The sequence below is a fragment of the Hakea prostrata genome, chromosome 3 (assembly GCF_041222555.1).
Source record: "Hakea prostrata isolate BN-2017 chromosome 3, UWA_Hpros_2, whole genome shotgun sequence".
NCBI lineage: Eukaryota > Viridiplantae > Streptophyta > Magnoliopsida > Proteales > Proteaceae > Hakea > Hakea prostrata.
Genome location: NC_142602.1, coordinates 68,604,094 through 68,623,775, shown reverse-complemented (window position 1 = coordinate 68,623,775; position 19,682 = coordinate 68,604,094). Strand labels below are relative to the sequence as shown.

General features: G+C 39.8%; 3 protein-coding genes across 3 annotated transcripts; 1 reads left to right on the top strand and 2 right to left on the bottom strand.

Annotated features, from left to right (window-relative positions):
• Positions 1–439: 439 nt before the first annotated feature.
• Positions 440–5,394, top strand: LOC149022879 (putative pectate lyase 8). The gene is made up of 7 exons (XM_089150773.1): positions 440–634; positions 1,146–1,199; positions 2,092–2,163; positions 3,892–4,534; positions 4,647–4,750; positions 4,840–4,978; positions 5,123–5,394. The coding sequence occupies exons 1-7, from the start codon at positions 534–536 to the stop codon at positions 5,342–5,344; spliced, it is 1,335 nt and encodes a 444-aa protein (XP_089006899.1). The 5' UTR covers positions 440–533; the 3' UTR covers positions 5,345–5,394.
• Positions 5,395–8,530: 3,136 nt separating this feature from the next.
• Positions 8,531–11,224, bottom strand: LOC149022878 (putative kinase-like protein TMKL1). The gene is made up of 2 exons (XM_089150772.1): positions 9,727–11,224; positions 8,531–9,434 (listed from the first exon to the last, which is right to left on the bottom strand). Exons 1-2 carry the CDS (start codon positions 11,081–11,083, stop codon positions 8,791–8,793), a joined length of 2,001 nt encoding a protein of 666 aa, XP_089006898.1. The 5' UTR covers positions 11,084–11,224; the 3' UTR covers positions 8,531–8,790.
• A 1,744-nt stretch (positions 11,225–12,968) lies between these two features.
• Positions 12,969–19,482, bottom strand: LOC149022877 (ER membrane protein complex subunit-like protein). Its single transcript, XM_089150771.1, has 6 exons — positions 19,233–19,482; positions 18,986–19,042; positions 17,660–17,813; positions 14,695–14,792; positions 14,518–14,583; positions 12,969–13,470 (listed from the first exon to the last, which is right to left on the bottom strand). The coding sequence occupies exons 1-6, from the start codon at positions 19,353–19,355 to the stop codon at positions 13,432–13,434; spliced, it is 537 nt and encodes a 178-aa protein (XP_089006897.1). The 5' UTR covers positions 19,356–19,482; the 3' UTR covers positions 12,969–13,431.
• Between the last annotated feature and the right edge of the window lie 200 nt (positions 19,483–19,682).

The window sequence follows — 19,682 nt, the reverse complement described above, 5'->3', positions numbered from 1 at the left end:
ATTTGATGACATGGAATTGTGGGCCCCAGTGTAACATTTTCAGTTATAGTAAATTGCTCCACTCATGTGCATCACAGTCAAACAATATTTTCGACCGTTGGATCTGTCTTAGGTTTTGATCTCGATCGTTGAATCGAAATATACCTTTGACCGTAAATGCAAAGGATTTAAGAACGACCCAGTTATAGGCTAATAGCATGACCGACACCGTTAATCGTTAAAAACGCCGGAAAAGAGAAGAGAAGAGAGTGAAGTCCGTTACTGGCGGTTTAGGATTTTTTGCGAGGTGGTTAAACGGTTAACGGAGATTAAACTGTTACGATGGGTTAATTAAACCTAACCATGGTAGAGTGGGTTTACTTAACGGAGTTAGCCACGTAGACCAACGTTTCCTATAAAAGGGCTGTTTCATGAAGGTTTTCTTTACTACATTCCTCTGTTTCTCTCGTCTCTATACAGACCTTTTCGAGATCCAGATAGGAAAACAGAGAGAAAAGAAGAGCGAGAAAGTGAAAGATAGTTGTGTAACGACAATGGCAGTTTCTTCTCTGAGGTGCTTTTCTCTGTGTTTTGTGCTGCTGCTGTTGGTTGTGGTGGTAATAGCTGGAGTGAGGGAAGCTGTTTCAGATGCGAGGTATAGTTTCACTTGTGCAGAAAGCATTCGGAAGCTAGTGGAGATTGATTAGTTTGCTTAGAAGAACCAGAGTGTGTATCTTTAGGTTTTCCTCAAGAGTTCCTGCTAGTGCTAGAGTTTATTGATCAATCTCTTTGAAACAATGTGAAGAAGACTGTTGTATTTGAGGTTGCTAAGAGCAACGGGTGATGGTTGTGTTCTTTCTTGCTTGGATTTAGGTTTTCTATCGAAATTTGGCTAAATGTTTTCAAAACTTAGCTGCATTGCGCGCTAGTCCTCTGTTCTGTTCGGAATTGGGGGTGTATCTCAGCTCAAATGAGGATTTCTTTACTCGTAGCTTTGTAGAACTTGCATAGCTTACTAAGTAGCTTTGTAGAAATTGGATAGCTTACTAACTGTTTTCGTTTCAAGAATCATGATTTCCTCCCATTTTCTAAGGTTCTAAAGCTGTTTTTACTGTATTCTTATTAGCACAGCTCTGTAACCTTCACTCCCTGGTTGTTCTTTGCAGGATTCAAGAGGGGGAGCATTTGCAGAGCTCAAAGAACTCATCACTCGCCGGAAGGTCAGTAGGATCTACTCTCACTATCTTTGCTTTCGGAATTTAGGTCGCTCTTCCTCAATTCCCGGCGAATCTAGGCTGTCGGTTCTTTAGCCTGTAATGACTGCATTGAAAAGATATTAACCGTTGAGATCAAGATCCGGAAATCTCAATCGTTTATTTCGTTATGTTCGTTATCTTAGAAGCTCTCATTGGTCAGTGACTCAGTTGTAACCACTACAGGGTATCCGCATCGTGGGGAGGGATATCAACTTTCTTGACCGAGACTTTCTAATGGATCTTTTCTTCGTTTTTCTAAATATTCCTTCTTAACCGTTCCTATTACGGTACTTGGGTTGCAATCCTACGGCTGTCGTACAGTTAGAGAGGATAATCTAGTTATCCATGTCAAAGGAATATGAAAAGCGATTCCTCAAGATGGAAATTAACTCGTCGAAAGTTTGGAATCCAAACAAAACCATAAGGAGAAAGAGAATTCCCTCCGGCGAGTGTCCACCCATTTTCTCTCTCTTTAGCTCTGCCATAAAATGCCCTTTCCACGGGTTTACCGGGAAACGGCAGCATCGAGCACTGCAAGTGTTGGTCCCCTCTTCTGCGTGAGAATTGGATCCCAGACAAGTAGAATGAATACGTACGGAGATTTGAAATTCTTCAATTTATTTTCTCACTTCTCCTTGATTGGCGGAGAGATTGTTTAGGAAAGTGAGATTACAGAAACGCCCTTGGTGATCTTTTGTTTTTTTTCCCACCGTCTTCCTAAAATGGTAAAATAGAATTCATTCAGAATTGATTAAACGAGAGAAAATTGGATCCCGAGATTATGCTTGCCGACACGATTTAATTGTTGTTAACCTAACGGACTTCTGTAATTTGGTGTGGCGGGTGTTTGTTTCAGGTTGGATGAGGTTGAAGAACTGAACGAACATGCCGTCGACAATCCTGAGGAAGTTGCTTCCATGGTGGACATGTAAGTACTCCAAATTTATCACAATATCACTGTTGAATGGTTATTTGGTATTAATCTCATAATCTTGGATCTTAAAATGGATCAGTTGAGCAGGTAATTGGGGTTAGTCTGAATGTAAATCATGTTACGCAAGTTGAAACAAGAACAAATCCACATGACCTTGGCCTCTTTAATAACAACACTTCTCACTAATCACAACCATCCCACATCATCAACCGACCAATCCAGTTCTTTTTCTATTTTCAATTTTTTTCTGACATTATTAAAACTCCTCCATCCATCCCAAGTATATATTCTGTTCTTTCCACATTATAATGTGGTGGTTGGTTCGGGTGAGTAAGACTTCCAGACTTCCAGTCAAAATTCTTCCCCTCTGAGGAAAAAGAATTCCAAAAGGCTAAATAAAGCTCTTTTGAGTCTTTGATCAATGTGGCTTCAATTTATTTCTTACTATTTATTGATCAGATTTTTGTCTCGACTTTCGTTTCAAAAGGTAAAACATCTGCATAATTATGTACTTTCCCCCTAATTGGTTATACTCGTCGATGCACAAGTCCAATTTAGACCTTCAGTTCTAAGCAGTTTATAACATTTCTCATTTTTCTATTCTCTTTTTCACACTCCCCACATGCATTTGTCGTGAGATCTGCGCTTGTCGCATTAAATTTATTATATGTCATCTTTTCTTTCTTCAGCAATCCCTTTAGTTACTGTATTCTCTGTCTCTCTGCACATATTCGATCCGGAACATTGTTTGTGCTACTTCATTATCGTCAGTGTGGACTGTGGACACCTAGCAAAAGTGACCAGCTAGCAAAAGATGCGGTTTCTTACATTAATTTTTGGGATTATTGTCATATTCTGCAGGGTAACTGGGTACGTAGTTGGGGATTAAAGGAAGAAAAATCTTGATCAGATTCAGATTAGATCAACTAATCCACCCTTAAGATTCAGCTTGGATCAACTAATCCATGCTTGATTTTCGCATGGCTGGAATATGGATGTCAATTCTCCCTTGCCACGAAAATTAAAAATTATACACAGTTCTCCCATCGTTTTCATGTGACACCTTCATTTATTGCGCTGTAGAAGAAAGTCCACCGTCTCGTGCGCTGCTTCTCCATCATACACCCACAGTTTCTCAAATCGTCGGACTTCTTTAAATTCGATGAAACCACCGAATAAACAATCCCATTCTCTAATCTTCGAGTCGTCATCTTCAGTTTTATTTGTTCTTTTTCTTTTCTTTTCTTTTCTGATAAGAAAACTTTAGAAAGTATTTTCAATATGCTTCTACTTACAGTTCTACCGACGCAGAGCGATAGAATTAATTGGCCAGGCCATCTTTATTATTTATTTATTCCGCAGAGACAGTCCCTTAGCCAATCTCTGTCCGTATCTCCCCTGTAATTAATTGGGCACATGGACCTTTTTTAGGCTTCCAACTGGTTACATCTTAAATGCCCCACCACGTTAGTCTTACAGATTGGGATTTGGGGTTACTTATCTCTGACAGAATTGCCGAATAAAGAAAAGATATCAAAGCGGTTCAGACACTTTTGCTGTTTAATTTCAATTTTAAATTGCATCGTTTCGGATGCTCAAGAGCTTTCGCATGCTGCTAGGACTTAGGAGTTGGAAGTAGAGGTATAGAATCTCCGACATACATTGGTTAAAAATGAAAATTACACCAATTGATGGATTTTGTGTGTCTTATGGGCTTGGCAGGACCATACGCAACAGCACCGAAAGGAGGAAGCTGGGTTACTTTTCCTGTGGCACAGGCAACCCCATTGATGACTGCTGGCGCTGTGACCCAAATTGGCAAAAAAACCGCAAGCGCCTCGCTGACTGTGGCATAGGGTTTGGGCGAAATGCCGTCGGTGGTCGCGATGGCCGCTACTACGTGGTGACCGATCCTAATGATGACGACGCAGTCAACCCTCGACCTGGCACCCTCCGCCATGCTGTCATCCAGGAAGAGCCCCTGTGGATCGTGTTCAAGAGGGATATGGTTATCACTCTAAAGCAAGAACTTCTAATGAATAGCTTCAAGACCCTTGATGCCCGTGGCGTCAACGTCCACATTGCCAATGGGGCCTGCATCACCATTCAGTATGTCACTAACATCATCATCCATGGTCTACACATTCACGACTGCAAGTCCACTGGCAATGCCATGGTCCGGAGCTCACCAAGTCACTACGGGTGGAGGACTATGGCCGACGGTGATGGCGTCTCCCTGTTTGGAGCTAGCCATGTCTGGATTGATCACAACTCTATCTCTAAATGCGCTGATGGCCTCATTGATGCTATCATGGGCTCGACTGCCGTCACCATCTCTAACAACCACTTTGCCCACCATAATGAGGTATACCCGATACATCTTTTTCACACTACAACATTCTGTCTTTTCACATGGCCGAGACGAGACTGTCTATGAGTACTGTAGGGTTGACTTTGTTAGCTGTAACATGGAACAGGTAATGCTTTTAGGTCATAGTGACTCCTACACCAACGACAAGCAGATGCAAGTGACCATCGCTTATAACCATTTCGGAGAAGGTCTCATACAGAGAATGCCCAGGTAAGAGATGGAATAACTAGTATTAATCAAACTTGATCCATCTCTGATTGTGCTATAAGTTTAATGAAATTGGGGAAAAATAAATTCAGGTGTAGGCATGGGTATTTCCATGTGGTGAACAATGATTATACTCACTGGGAAATGTATGCAATTGGAGGGAGTGCAAACCCAACCATCAACAGTCAGGGAAACAGATATCTTGCCCCAGCCAACGCTTTTGCAAAGGAGGTACATTACATGCCCTTTTTCATCATATCATTTCATGCATTGCATACCCCTTTTTGTTTCCGTATCATCTTGTACGTGTCTCATAAGTGTCTGTGACTATTTTGTTTCTGTATAATTTGATGGTGATGTATGTGTGCTGAGCAGGTGACAAAGAGGGTGAACACAGCTGAAGGTACGTGGCAGGGTTGGAACTGGAGGTCGGAGGGGGACATGCTGTTAAATGGGGCCTACTTTACCCCATCTGGTGCTGGGGCATCTGCCAACTATGCAAAGGCTTCAAGCCTTTCAGCCAAGTCTTCTTCCATGGTGGCCTCCATGACATCTGATGCTGGCCCTCTCAGCTGCCGCAAGGGTCGCCAGTGCTAGCTAACCTTTCCATCCATATGACAATGAAAAAGAGAAACAAGAAAAGCGAAGCGGAAAAAAAAAAAAAAAAGATTTTTCTTTCCCTTTAACCATTATAGCAGTTTCCTCCTGGTGTGCATTGATTTGGTTGGTTGGTCTTCCATCCGGTCTGCCTCTCTCATACTACTTGTTCAGCTCGACAAGTGTACAACGTTATATACGTCTCTGACGTTGATTTTTCATCCCCAAAGTTCCTAATTCCTCATTATTCCACTGGCCTGGGAGGTATTTTTACTTCCCTCTCTGTGTGTCATTGCTCAACCTCGGCCTGCTTCCAGTGAGGAATTAAAATTGCCATCCTTTGGAGTAGGCGCAGAAGCGTTGTTCAATTTTTTTTTATTTTTTTTTCTTCTTTTTTCTTGCTTTTTACATCTGTTTCCTTGCCTTCAATATACCATTTCTGTACTTCAATCCTCACCATCAGCCACACCCGCCATACAGTTAGTTTCTCCCATTCACGTTTCTGTTCTCAGCTATCTGTGTCTACAAAATATCTGGATTCCTAGCTAGTTTACAAGTGACCAAGGATTTTGTAATTTTTTTTTTCTTTCCCATTTTTAAAGTGATACCTGGATGGAGATTTGGGTAGTGAAACATTGGTACAGATAAATGTATCATCTTCTTTGGCAATAGCAATAGTGTGTGTGCTCTAATTTAGTTTTTGTAAACTGTCTTCAGTTTCTTTCCCTTTGGGATTATGCCCCTGCTCTTCGTTTTACTTTTGTTTGCGCATGTAAGAAGAGAAAGCCATGTAGACTTGGTGTAAAGCAACAATGAAATTAAGAAAGAAAGGGTTAATGGTCGGTCATGCACGGGAAAGTCATGAAGAAAATAGCCATGTCACATTGATAGCACGTGAAGTGGGGACGAGAAGAGTTTCCTCAGTCACTCGAATGAATGAATCTTGTAACGCACACTTAACTTCCCCACTGCCAAGTTGTATGCAATTACACCAGACAAGAGAATTGAATTACTTGTGGAGAAACGACAAATGATCGAAATCATGGCAATAAGGGACATTTATTGCTACAGGCTTGTAAGTGTGTGTAACTTTCGAAACAAAATTATTGCAATGCTACGTAAAACCCCCAATAACATGGTCGGACCATTTAAATGTGAAAACAGGAAACTTGAACAAAAGTCAGCAAACTAATGAGCCATGATAAGGGGTGGGGGCTGTGTGGGATCCAGTTCACATTCACCTTCACCCTTGGTCATCATCCTTTCCCTTTGGTTTTGGATTTCAAGCTCTAATCTGATTTCATTCTCCTCTGTTCCGTTCCGACAAAGTTTCGTGTACAACAACTAATACCTTGCAATGGGACTAAATCAACTCCCTATGCCTTCTCCATCTCAATATGCAATATCACCTATGGTTGCAGTGATTCTGGGGGTTCCTCTTTATTTCAGTCTCCCCCAAACTCTCTTTTTGATCCTCTCTGTCATTCCCAAACCCCCACACACCCAACCCCAAATTTTGCACAACAAATCATCCCAACTGACTATGCTATTTGTTCTTAAGCCCTGATTTTGGCATTCAGTAATCTCTATGACTACAGAGCATGGTAATTTTATACACTACTTACATGTTTATAATTCTAACTACTACTTTTCAAAAGGAAGCATCACAATCCTCAAACATGGTATCAAGAAATTGGTTAAAAGCCTCATAGTGTTCTCTAATAACTTAGAACCCTAACCAGACATGGTTAAGATTCTAGCAAGGAACGCCCACCTATGAACTCTTTTCTAGTATTGCATTTCCTCTTTTCTATCCAACCCAAACACACACATCCTCCCCCCCCCCCCCCCCCAAATAAAAGAAAGAAAGAAAGAAAGGGTAAACGGCCTAGCATACAGTATGGGTTGTTGGAGTTGAGCTTTCACTGCTTTGGACTTGAGCAATTCATATAATCAGTGAATTTGATGAGAAACATTATTAGGCTGTGTACTATGGATGATGCAAATAGTTTTTAATATTCTGTTTTGCATGGATTATATGGGGTTCAAGATACATATACCTCCTGAATTTCTGATGATAATGTGGTTCTCTTTTTGTTAATCTTTGAAATTCAGCTGAAAACTAAGTCTGCTTCTTCGAGTATTCCTTGTGGTGCCCTCCCCCAATTTATTTAGGGGGTCTACCCTATCAGTGTTTAGAGGCGGGTCTCCCTCTTGAATGCATGGTGGTGGATGCAAAGGCAGCATCACACGCTACCATGGAAGGGGGGGGGTGGCAACAGATGTTTGAGCTACACTAATATAGCCTCTTCTTGTTCTTTTTGGGTGGAATAAAAGTGAATGGAGTAAATTGGACTCTAAGATCACAATCTGTGAGGTTTAACACTTTCAGGGTTTTGAAGACTCACGCCTCCACAGTGAGACCTGATAAATACAGAAATGAAGATGACACATAGAGCGGACAGCTAAGGAACAGTGTTGCAGATACCTATTGGTGACACAGCCTAAGAACTTTCAAGAACATACACGTTTACAAACCAGATTGACTTGATTGCCAGGCAAGATCGAACTTTCTGGAATACCCAAAGACTATAGAAGGACCAAAGAAAGAACCCATAGGCAGCTAGAAAAACTCTCAAGTAGAAGAAGTCACTCAGCTTCTTCAAGACCACTTTACTACATTGATCAGTGATCACTAATTTACATTTCATGGTTGCAACCATTTGGGTGAGTGCTTTCAACAATCTAATTGTGGAACAAAAACAAAACTAAATATTTTCAATTAGTTGACAGAAAAGTTTTTGAAAATACCACCAAGCAGTTTGCTCAGTTGGCAATGACCAACACCTCTTAGTGAAGAGGTCATGGGTTCGACTCTCCCTAGTGGTATATATAATGGTCCCCACTCCTCACCCCCAACAGCCCCCCCCCCCCCCCCCAGAAAAAAAAAAAAAAAAAAAAAGGGGGATCTTTGAGGCCTAATTCATCTACTCATACAAAACCAATTCAAAAGTTACCAGAAGCAAAGTCTTCAATGCCCTTGACTCCTCAAATACTTTATCAAGGTGGCTTAGACTAGAAAAAGTTACAAACTGAATTGATATTTTACGGAAGTTCCTACAAGTTAGCTTAGAAGAAATGCTCCAACTCTATGAAGCTCATACAGTATTTCATGCATTTCTCTGGAAAAGCTCTGGATCAAGACAGACATCTTGGTAAGCCTAAATTCATTCAACTTAATACAATCAGAAACAACCATAAGCCCAGCACCCATCATCACCCTTCAACAACTAAGAAAGATATTACAAGCACTAACCTAATATTAAAATAAAAATTCCATACACATACATAATGAATCACAAAGCAATATTACATCTTACAGTTGGGGATGGGAGCAGGAATCAATCGAAGAAGCTTTAGGTTATGTTGCAATGGGAGAAGAAAGCTTAAAAGGGAGTACCTATTTCACTACGTGTCTCTGTTGGGCTATACAGTGCAGATCTATTTCTGGGTCTGTTCTCCTCCAATTGCTTAACAACTTCATCCATGGTAGGTCTAACAGAGGCCACAGGTGCACAGCAGCCCATTGCAAGCTTCAATGCCTGAAACAAGCCTTCCTCCATTGGACTCCTGATACCCTTCAGCACCTCCCCATCGAAAACCTCCATTGTTGTCTCCTCCAACACTGCTACCTTCACCATGGATGATAAATCAACAAACTGCCCACTCCTTGCATCCTTACCAGGCTTCTTCCCCATCAAAATCTCCAATAGCAGTATCCCATATGCATATACATCTGTCCTTGGATTGCATTTCTTCATCTTCTGTAACTCTGGGGCTTTGTAGCCATCAATCTTCGCAAGTGCCACAATTTCATCGGCTATGGTAGGAACCATCATCTTGTCCAAACCAAACTCAGTTAGCCTGGCCACGAAGAATTCATCAACTAGGACATTGCTTGACCTCACATTCCCATGGACTAGGGGCACTTCCATGCCTGTGTGCAGGTATGCAAGACCTCTGGCTATACCCAATGCAATTTTGTGAAGACGAGCCCAATTCAATATGGGAGACTTCCCTACTCTACTTTCTGTGTTGGAGCCACAAAGAGAGCACAGAGTTAGAAAGTATAACAAAAGTCTTGTCAATCACATAAGAAAGCACAACAACTCAGTAAATAAATAGAACCCTAACAAAGTCATGCTAAGCATGTAGTTCTTTGCCTTTAGTTAAGCATTCAACCTGATTTTGAGATTCAATTTAGCCCTACTTAATTCAATGAGAAGAAAACCATCTTTTCATCCATCAAAGAGACCAATTCAACAACAAAAGTAAACAGAAATTATGCTGATCAAGATAAGCTGGGAAATGTTTGGTCATACCATGTAACATATCATAGAGGGACTTGTTGGGGAGATGGTCATAAATGAGGAGCTTCTCTCCTCTTTGGCCTTGATAGAAAGCTCGAAGTGGAACCAGGTTCTCATGTCGGATTCGACCAAGCTGCTTTATCACTGGCAAGCATAAATTCCTCTCTTTGCAACTTCCTTCTCTGAGCAACCTCAGAGCAATGGTACCCCCATCTGCAAGTTTAGCTTTATAAATAGTTCCATAGGTTGTTTTCTCCAACACCTGACCAGTAGCATTCAGTACATCCTCTAATGTCAAATGCTCTCCACCCTGGAATAGTATAAGTTTACCATCACCATTTTCACCACTTTCCTCTTCTTCCCCTTCTTCTATGTCATCTTCGATCCCTCCCCTCCTTCTCTTCCCCTGCACATACCCAATTAGTAATGAAGCTATGACTACAGCACCAGTCATCAGCCCAATCACGAGACCCGCAATGCCACCAGAGCTCATACCAGAGCTTCCCCTGCAACTCTCCAGAGGAGGTCCACACAGTAAGGGATTGTTTCCTTCAAAAACCTGGGCTCCAAACTTTGACATTCCCAACGCAGGCAAAACCCCACTAAAGTTATTGTAAGAAAGATTCAATCTCTCGAGGTCCAATCCAGCTATACTCTGTGGAAGGGAACCAGACAAGGAATTGTTGGCAAGATCAAGCACCTTTAAAGCATGAAACTGAGTAACAAATTCCGGAAACTCTCCTAATAACTTGTTATCGCTCAAATCCAAAACCTGTAAGTTGGTGCAAGTGGAGTTGGGTAATGCAGGTTCAGGAATAGGTCCAGAGAGATTATTACCCTGAAGCCGAAGAGAAACAAGTCGATCACATAGGTTCCAGACTGAAGGAGGGAGAAACCCATTTAAGGAATTGCTACTCAAATCAACATCGGTAAGCGAAGGACTGTAACCAAGCTCGAGAGGGACATCACCTTTGAGGGAGTTAACACCAAGATAGATACTCTGCAGCGAGGAGAGCTCACCGATTTCTCTAGGGATTTCACCAGAGAGACCAGCAGACGGGAGCTGAAGCGAGTATAGTTGCAAACCCGGTTCTTTAAAGAGCAAAGGATTGGTTCGTTGAGGAGAAGAGACATCGTTGCAGCGAAGTAGTGTACCATTAGAGAAAACCCAGTGAAGTCCTCTCCACTGACACAGAGGAACCGAGTAGTTCCACGAAGAGAGCATTATATTCTCTTCACTACCTTGAAGAGCAGGTTTGATCTTTCCCAAGACAAGCGCAACTTCCGAAGAGTAAGCTGGGATTATACAAGTAGAGAAAAGGAAGCCGAAAAGTACAATGCAGAGAGGGAAAAGCTGTAGAGACGCCATGAAAGAATCAGACAGAGAGAGAGAGAGAGAAAAGAAAAGGCAGAGCGGTAGGGAGATCGTTCTTTACTTGCTTTAGTGTTGAGGTGAGCGCATTATTTTTCTTTTCTGCTGGCCCCAAGCCCCAAGCCCCAAAGGAGACTCTTGACCTTTGAAGTGAGAGCATTTATGCCTCACGAGGAAGAAATGAAAGAAAGCATTCTCTGTTTGATAAGCACAACAAGTCTATCGATCAGACGGTTTTTTTTTTTTTTTTTTTTTTTTTTTTGATAAATAGATTTTCAATTACAGAGGGGCAATAAGAACCAAGACATCCTGATTACAAGGTTCAAGGAGCCAAGGAATGGAACTAGAACTCCATTTGCCAGCTAGACAATCGGCTACAACATTAGAGCCAATCTACTCTTGGGTCCATGACCTTACCACTGGAGCTCTATGTTACAGAATTTAGAGTTTTGTACCAGTATCTTGAACCAAAATGTGTTGAGATGAAATTGATTTCCATTCAGGTAATTAAAACTTCAAAAGCAATATTGTTTAATTATATGGTTTTTGATTCCTGCCTAAGAATAAGAAAGAAAATCCAAAACAATATTTGATATATGGTTTTAGGGATTTTTTTTCTTGACATAAACTCGAAAGGATTCTAGTGCAATAGTGCAGCCTCATATGTATAGGTAGTAAAACCAAAGAGATCTCCAGTTTGAGTCTCTGCCCTTATACATCTTCCCTCTCCTTTTGCCTATGGGCCCTCGATCGTTATGACTAGATTGATGATGACCCGAAAAAAAAAATACCACCAGAGGATTCTGTTTGGGTTTTCGGAGTCTATGCATTTGTAGAGACTGATTAAAATACATACATGAATATCGATCAAGGTATGATTTCCACCCTTCCATGGAGACAAAATCATATTACATGGTTTTTGCTAACATTTAACTGTCCTTTTTCTAGACATGCATTCAAGTATTAAGGCTAGAGGAATTAAATCTTTCGTTGAGCATGCAAAAGATGAATTGAACTGTTATATAATAACAATTCAAAATGAAAGAAAAGAGCCCCTCAATCATTCTTCGTCTGGATATGATCAATCATTAAGATCTTGTTGGTTTTACTTATTACTATAAGACAGAATAACCTTGATCAAATGTCTTATTCAAATATCTCTACGGATTTTTCCACTCCAAACATTGTTCACTGTGAAAGGGTCAGCCACTAATAGCTAATTTTGACTTTCTTACATCAAACAGTCAAAAGCTTTTATAGAATTATTTATTTACAGTTGGGTAGCATAATCAGTGTGGATGAGGAAGAACCTAATTCTAGGAGACAACTTTGAGCTTCAGGCACGCAAATGTATCATATAATGATGGGATCCTGTTTCAATGATTTTGCTTTGTACGAAAATGGGTTTTCTAAGTAAATGTTAAACCAATTTTACAGAAAAATAAGTCTTTGTTTTCTAAGGCCTAAATAGTGAGATGACACAAGGAAGGGGAGAGAAAGAGAGAGATCCATGGATTAGAGAGAAGGTTGTTTTTTGATAGACAGGCAAAAAACATTGTGGTCAGGAAATTTAAGTTGCCAATCAGTGGATGAGAGATCAAAGGCTTGATGCCATGAAGACTTCAGCATCTAATGAATAGAACTCGATCTGTAGTATCTTCAAGAAAATCCAAAACCTTCTTCCAATGGTGCTTTTCAAATTATGGCCATTTGCCATTAAAAATGGTAGGTTCTCCATTGTAGTCTGCTAATATGTATTTGGCCGTAGTCTCTAATTCCAAATGGGTTCCCAAAGCAGCTTCAATTTCTCATGCACAATCCAGAAACTGCTCTTTTTTTTTGCTAGTAATCATGTGTTCCCCCCCTTCCAACCACTCCAAACAAAAAAAGAAAAAATGAAAAAAAGGGTCTTTGCCTTCAATGAGCTGATCAGCTAACCATTGAGAAGTTGCAAAAATGGTCCTATAAAGCACACATATGATACATAAAACTCCATAGTCAAACAGGAGGGGAAACATATGATGATTCTGCAGTAAAAATTATACAGTTGGCTAAAACTTCCTCAGAATACCATTAAATGATTAAACCAAATGTGTAGCACTTTAATGATCCAAGCAAGATCAACATTGAGTCTCTCTTCCCGTGCCCAAATACTGAAATTAGAATTGAAATTGTGGTCCATGTATCCAAGACAACCTCAAACAACATGCCATACTCCAGGAGGTAAACCACGACAGATACATCCACCAGATTCAAGAGCAGCCAACTTCAGACCTGTTCCGTAACTTTCCAATAGAACTGCTCTTAAGAATGAATGATGTTGGCCAGTCGCACCAGACCAAAAGCTAACGGAGTGGAAAACCCCCTCCAGAATATTCAACCTCCTGAAAATGAAAGGAATAGAGGAACGTTAACCCTAGCTAGTGAGTAACTCCTGCAAGCTACACCTGGATAATCATTGGGAAGTAGAACACAGGTCAAATTTCAAGTGCAGCACTGCTTTGCACAGCACCAGATTAAAAGCAGAAAAAACAAGTGGCCACCAAAAAGTTATAAAGTTATGTTAGGGTGGCATCACAAGAGATAAAAGTAATAAAGTTATGTTAGGGTTCAACTTGTTACCAAAGTAGTGAACTACGAAGTTGGCACCTCATGTGGCATGACAAGAGATAAAAGTTATTATCTTAGGGTTGAACTTGTTACCAAAGTAGTGAACTAAGTTGTTGTAACCACCTTTTGGTTGTCCCTAGTCTAATTTCAAATAAAGTTATAATAAGGATAAAGAAGGATATTCGGCACAAATTGAAAGTGACTTGTCATTATCATTTTTCATTGTCTTAATATAAACTAACAAGATTTAACCTCAGGGAAAAATAAAGGCTGCTAACCTAGATGGACAAAAACAAGGTCACATCACATCTTTCTTTCTTTTTCTTTTATGTCTTTTTTTTCCCCACCAAATTTGGGGCCAGAAGCTTTTCTCTTCATCTTATTGCTATGCATCACTCAATTCATTCCACATAAACAGAAAGTACATCGTCAATTCATACCATTCCAACTGTACAGTGCTGGAATGATAATTTTTATATTTTTACATAACATGTTACCCTTCAAACTGAAGAATCTAATGTAAAGTGTTAGACGTTCATATCTTATATGCCAGACATTTATATAGGATGACGGACATATCATGTACGCACGTTACATGAAGGCCTGCAGATGGAAAAAGGATAGAACAACACCTTCCAGAAGAGGTGGGTGCTGGGAACATCAGAGCATAGGTAAGCTCAGTTGTTTACTATTTAAATTATTCTTCAGTGTGTATTTTTTTTCTTCTTCTTTTCCCCCACAATAACAGATTCCAAAAGTCCCTACGTCAGTGTGTGAGGATGGCTAAATATAGATTCATTTTCTTGGAGATGAAAAATCACCTGAGCAGGGGGCAAGGTTGAGACCCAGTCTGAAATATGTGTTGGAAGAAGACCTAATGTGTTCAGCTGTCAAAACAAAAGAAGACCGAAATGAATAATCAGAAACTCGGGACAACTTCTGGCCCAAGATGCAAGAAAAAAATATCAAATCTTAGGACAAAAGTAAGAAACTCTCACCTTCCAAACACCCAATGCCAAACTGGCCAAGTTCAATGCAATGAAAAGTAACTTAGGAGTGAGAGTATCTACTTTTGAGTCCTTGTAAGGCTCAAAAACTGCAAATCAGTTAACAACAAGCATCATTGGAGGTTGAAGTCAAATGTAAGAGAGCATAATAGACAAAACTTACAAACACAAAGATACAAGGAACTGTAAGTGTGCAAATAAAGATATTTAATAATATTATATCAGAAACATTACACTGTTCAACTGTGCACAAGCTAAAGGTTTGTGGGTATTGCATTGGTTAAGTTGGGGAAAGCTACCATCTAATGCAGTGAGAGTTGTCAATAATATTCAATTGATTGCATTCTACTCTCAAATTTGAAAGGTCAATCTACTTCTGATATATAATATTACATGTATAAAAGTTGGCCCAGTCAATGGACCCAGGGTTTATCCGGGCTAGGGATGTCAATAGACCGGGTATTATCTGGTTTTGATCCATATATTATTTTGGACATGCATATTCTTATACTTGATCCAATCAGTTTGCAATCTAAGTATGATCAGGTTTGTACTCTTTCACAATTAACAACACAGGATAAGTACATCCAAGAACAATTCTATAAATAACATGAGAGCAAGGTTTCCTTGATGGCATCTCCATTAGGACCAAAATTTGCCAACATGCTGCCATTTTGGGATTGCAGAACTTCCATTTGAACCTCTACTGGGGGAACCGCCATACTCTTTGGTTTACATCACAGGAGTAGTCCTTCCAGTCAATTTGGAGGTACCTTCATTAAGAGTTCATGGAAAGCCACACCCCTGAAGCAGAATGGCTCAGGAGAAGATATGAGAAATTGAACCCTTTTTTGATGGCGCAGGGGGGGGGGGGGGAGGGAAGAAGCCTTATGACTGGGAAGAAAGATATTTTCCCATACAAATACATGTGAGAATGCTACAGAATGGGCTTAACGATCATAACATGTTTGCAATTAAAGAATACACTCATAAAACATTATGAGAAATTAAAGAAACTCACAAGTCTCCACTAGTTTGGTATGAATAAAAGGCTGACATGCCACCCTAAGAGCGTTGTGGATTCCTTATATCTCCAAACGAGGAAATGATACAGTCTCAACTATTCCCATCAAGAAGGAAGTCCAAAATAGAAGGGAATTCACAACCTTCATTAACAAACCTTAATGAAGGAGGGGGAGCTCTGAGGAGAAGGGGGAAGGAAAAAAAAGCAGCCTATAACCTACTAGATGGCTGCAAAGAGGAACCAAAGCCCCAGGTAACGACAATTTGTCTGTTCCTTTGGGTGTACAAAGTCAGGGGGCGGGGAAAGTCTAGAGGAAACATCAAAGTAGATGGTTTCCAATCAAGCCAAAGATTTGGAATTGGAGATCCATCTCTTGAGGTTGTGCTCCCACCAAACATGAGAAATAGTTGCACAAAACACTAGCTTGCCTGCATATCACAAATAGAAGAGCTGGAGAAGGTCCTCAAGAATCATAACCAATCCCAAGCAAAGCTGAATGAGGCCCTAGAGGGAGGTCATATGGAAGAGATGATCTTCATCCAAATGTAGCAGAAGAAGGGACAGGTGAACAATATGTGGTCTATGTCTGCAAATCCGTTCCAACAAAGGATACAGTTGGGTAAGCAGAGATGTGGTGATGGACAAGGAAGGATTGCATTGGAGGGCAAAGGTCTAAAGTTCTCCAAGTGGTGAAAGCATGGCAGGGTATCGGCCTCTGAACCAACCTAAGAAGGCTGAAGGGATGGTCCAAACAAGGATGAAGGGATGGTCCAAACAAGGCTGCAGGAAAGGTTTCAAGATGAGGAGAAAGAGAAGGTACCAGAGGGAAACAGAAATTTCCGTGCCAGTCTCATATATTATGTAGACTTTCAGTTTCAGTGCCTTCAAGACAGCAGAAGTTTCAGCGAGTTTTTGAACCGTGTAAGAAGAACCAGCAAAATTTACATAGTCCATCCAATTTTCAGGTTTCCAGTATGTTCAGAAAGATTCTTCACTTTAAATGTAGTTAGCAGCAACTAAAGCTAAACCCATGCTCATGGCAGCAGAAGCAATCCAAACAGTGATTACAATGCTAATGCTGTAAGATCAGGCTTTTCCATCTCAAGAAATTCATAAAACAGTCACTTAGATGTTGAATACTCAATTACAACAAAAACGCACATGAAACATATAAGCACATTCCCTCTACTTATTTATTTCCAATCAACAGGACATACAGGACAGAGACGAATAGAGATGTACAGAGATGTATCCTACCAGCAAATTAGGCAAATTAAAAGAAGTGATGCTGCGGGTTAAGAGAAAGTAGAAAGAAAAGGAAACATTATACCAGGGTATGAAGATTTACAATCCCATTTGATTTAGGGTCTAAGGTAGAAAATAATACTCAAAAACAAGGAAAAGAGACAAAGCGGGGTTTGTTTATTTTTGTTGGGGGAGTGTAGAAAAGAGAATAACTTTTGATAGATAGGGATACGAGAAATAAAGTACAGGAGGGAAGAGTAACCCCTTGCATAAGAAATAAACATGGAAAGAAAACTCCATCACATCTCCACCATTTACTGAAGAATACTCCAGCATACATCCAGTAAAAATGACCCTACTTTTACCCAAAATATAAAAAAGGGTGGGTGGGGATGCAGATGGGGATGGGAAGAAAGGAACCAGCATCAGCATACATCAATAGACTGCAAATGACATTAATTAGCCAGATTGAATTCAGCAAATCCAAACACAAAACCAACAAACTGAAAACATGATTCTAATCTTGAGGCATACATGCATGTTTAGATAATTATTGATTAACATAAAAGTTAGTCAATGGTATAATAATTTCAGATATGCAAGCAAGCCACCATAGGGTATGCATAATAACGATGATTCTTAACAATCAATTAAGTACAATAAAACAGAAGTTGTTTTCTGGAATACCTTTCCCAACACCTTGAAGGGCATTTATGGGCTGCCAAAGAGCTGAAAATGTAATGCCGATGCTGAACAAATGAACTGTATTTCCCGCCATCCACATCATAAAGCCCATCATTAGTAAATTCTTGAAAGGCGCTTGGGCCACTTCCCAGGCTTTCTGTTCAGGCACAGAAGAAAAAGGACAATGAAAGAAAAACATTAACTGGTATTTATTTTGAACAGGTAGTAATAGAATATATTAAACGTTACCGTATCAAATGGAAACCAAAATAATTTAGACAAGACTAGAAAATCAACTGCAAACAAAGGGTATAGCTCGCATGACTGGGCACAAAAACTAAAGGTAGAAAAAAATATGATGAAAAGATAACAGTTTCATGTTGTCTTCAAACATCCTCAATTCTAAGGATAAAGACTACTGATAGTTTATTAGTACATAAATATTCACAAGCCAACAGAAAATACCACAACCATGTATGCTTTCTGTTAGGAAAAAAGGGGCAGCAGATCATCTTCTGAACATGAAGTAGCAACAGACAGTAGAAAATCGTAACAGCAGCCTACCTCAGAAGTATTATTCTTCTGTCACTTAATTTCTGGTCTTTAACCTAACCTAACAATGTACAAGAACACATTTTTGGAAAATGCTGACTCGATGTGACAACATGTACTATGTAACATGCAGCTTGGACCTACCTGTAAAGTGGAACCTATATCATTTAGTATCCTCTCACGCTATGATATATAATAAGCAGCAGGAAATTCATTTAAGGTCACATGGCCAGGTACAATGGACGCCTCTAGATCATCTTGTATGAAGTAAGTTGATTCAGATTGAAGGAGCTAAAAGGCAATAGATAGACCTCATAAAACCATGTAACAAGCAAGGAGTTGAGCAGATCTGATTAATGGCACATTTAGTTGGGATAAGACTTGACTTGATTTGCATTCTACCGTGAAATAAAAGCAAATTTAGCATCCTATTGATATTTAAAATTTCTCATGCTGTGGTGAGTTCAACAGAGCAATCTCTCTCACACTATATAGTAACACCATAGCACAGAACATTTTAAAAATTTCCCAGATACCCATAACAAAGGAAATTCCGTTAAAATTCTTTCAGTACTTCATCCCTTGACCCAAGCCCCAAAAGTTTAAAGATAACCATAACCTCCACATGAATATTAAAATATTCTCTTCAATTTTGTGTTGGGTAATAAAGCTACGAATGAATCTTATAACAGAAATCCTAATTCCAAGCAGGAAAATAGAATCTCAAAACTCACAGAAAAACAGACGAGAAAATAAAAAGACGCAAGTCACCAATACCTGAGCTTTCCAATTGATTTCTGCATCCTTCTTTTGTTTACTTACAGCCGATTCGTCCTAAACAAAGAATATTCTGAGATTAAGATAGCCCAAGAAAAAGAGAGTAAAAAATACAAATCTGGATCCATAAGATCGAAAAATCAAGAAGCGAACACAAGTCATACATTCAAGCTCAAGGAAGCAAAATAAGCAATTTACAGAAACAAAAGAAAAGGGGTGCGAGAGGAACGAAATAAAAATTGAAAACCTGATCTTGAGAAGCTCGAGAGTAACCAAGAGGATCTGGGATATCACGAGATGACGTAGTTGTTGAATTATCTGTGAAATCGATAGCCCATCTTCTAACCAAAACTCCCTTCCCCTTGTCCATTCTCTCTCTACTCTCTCTCTCTCTCTGTGTGCGTGAACTGAAATATCGATCGTTCTCTTGCTCTCTCTTGAGCGTTGGAGACTCGGATATTTTTTCTGATCAAATAGACTCGGATATCGGAACGGGAGAACTACAGTAGGGCTAACCGGCTAAGATCTTATCGCCGATATCTCAGGACTATTCAAAACAGTTTTTTTTTTTTTTTTTTTTTGCAGAAACAACAAAACTTCTTTCAAAAATCATTTGATAAAATATTATAATTACTGGTAATTTTCAAAATATAAATTGAACTTTATGATAATTTATGCTTCAATAAACCTTTTTTTT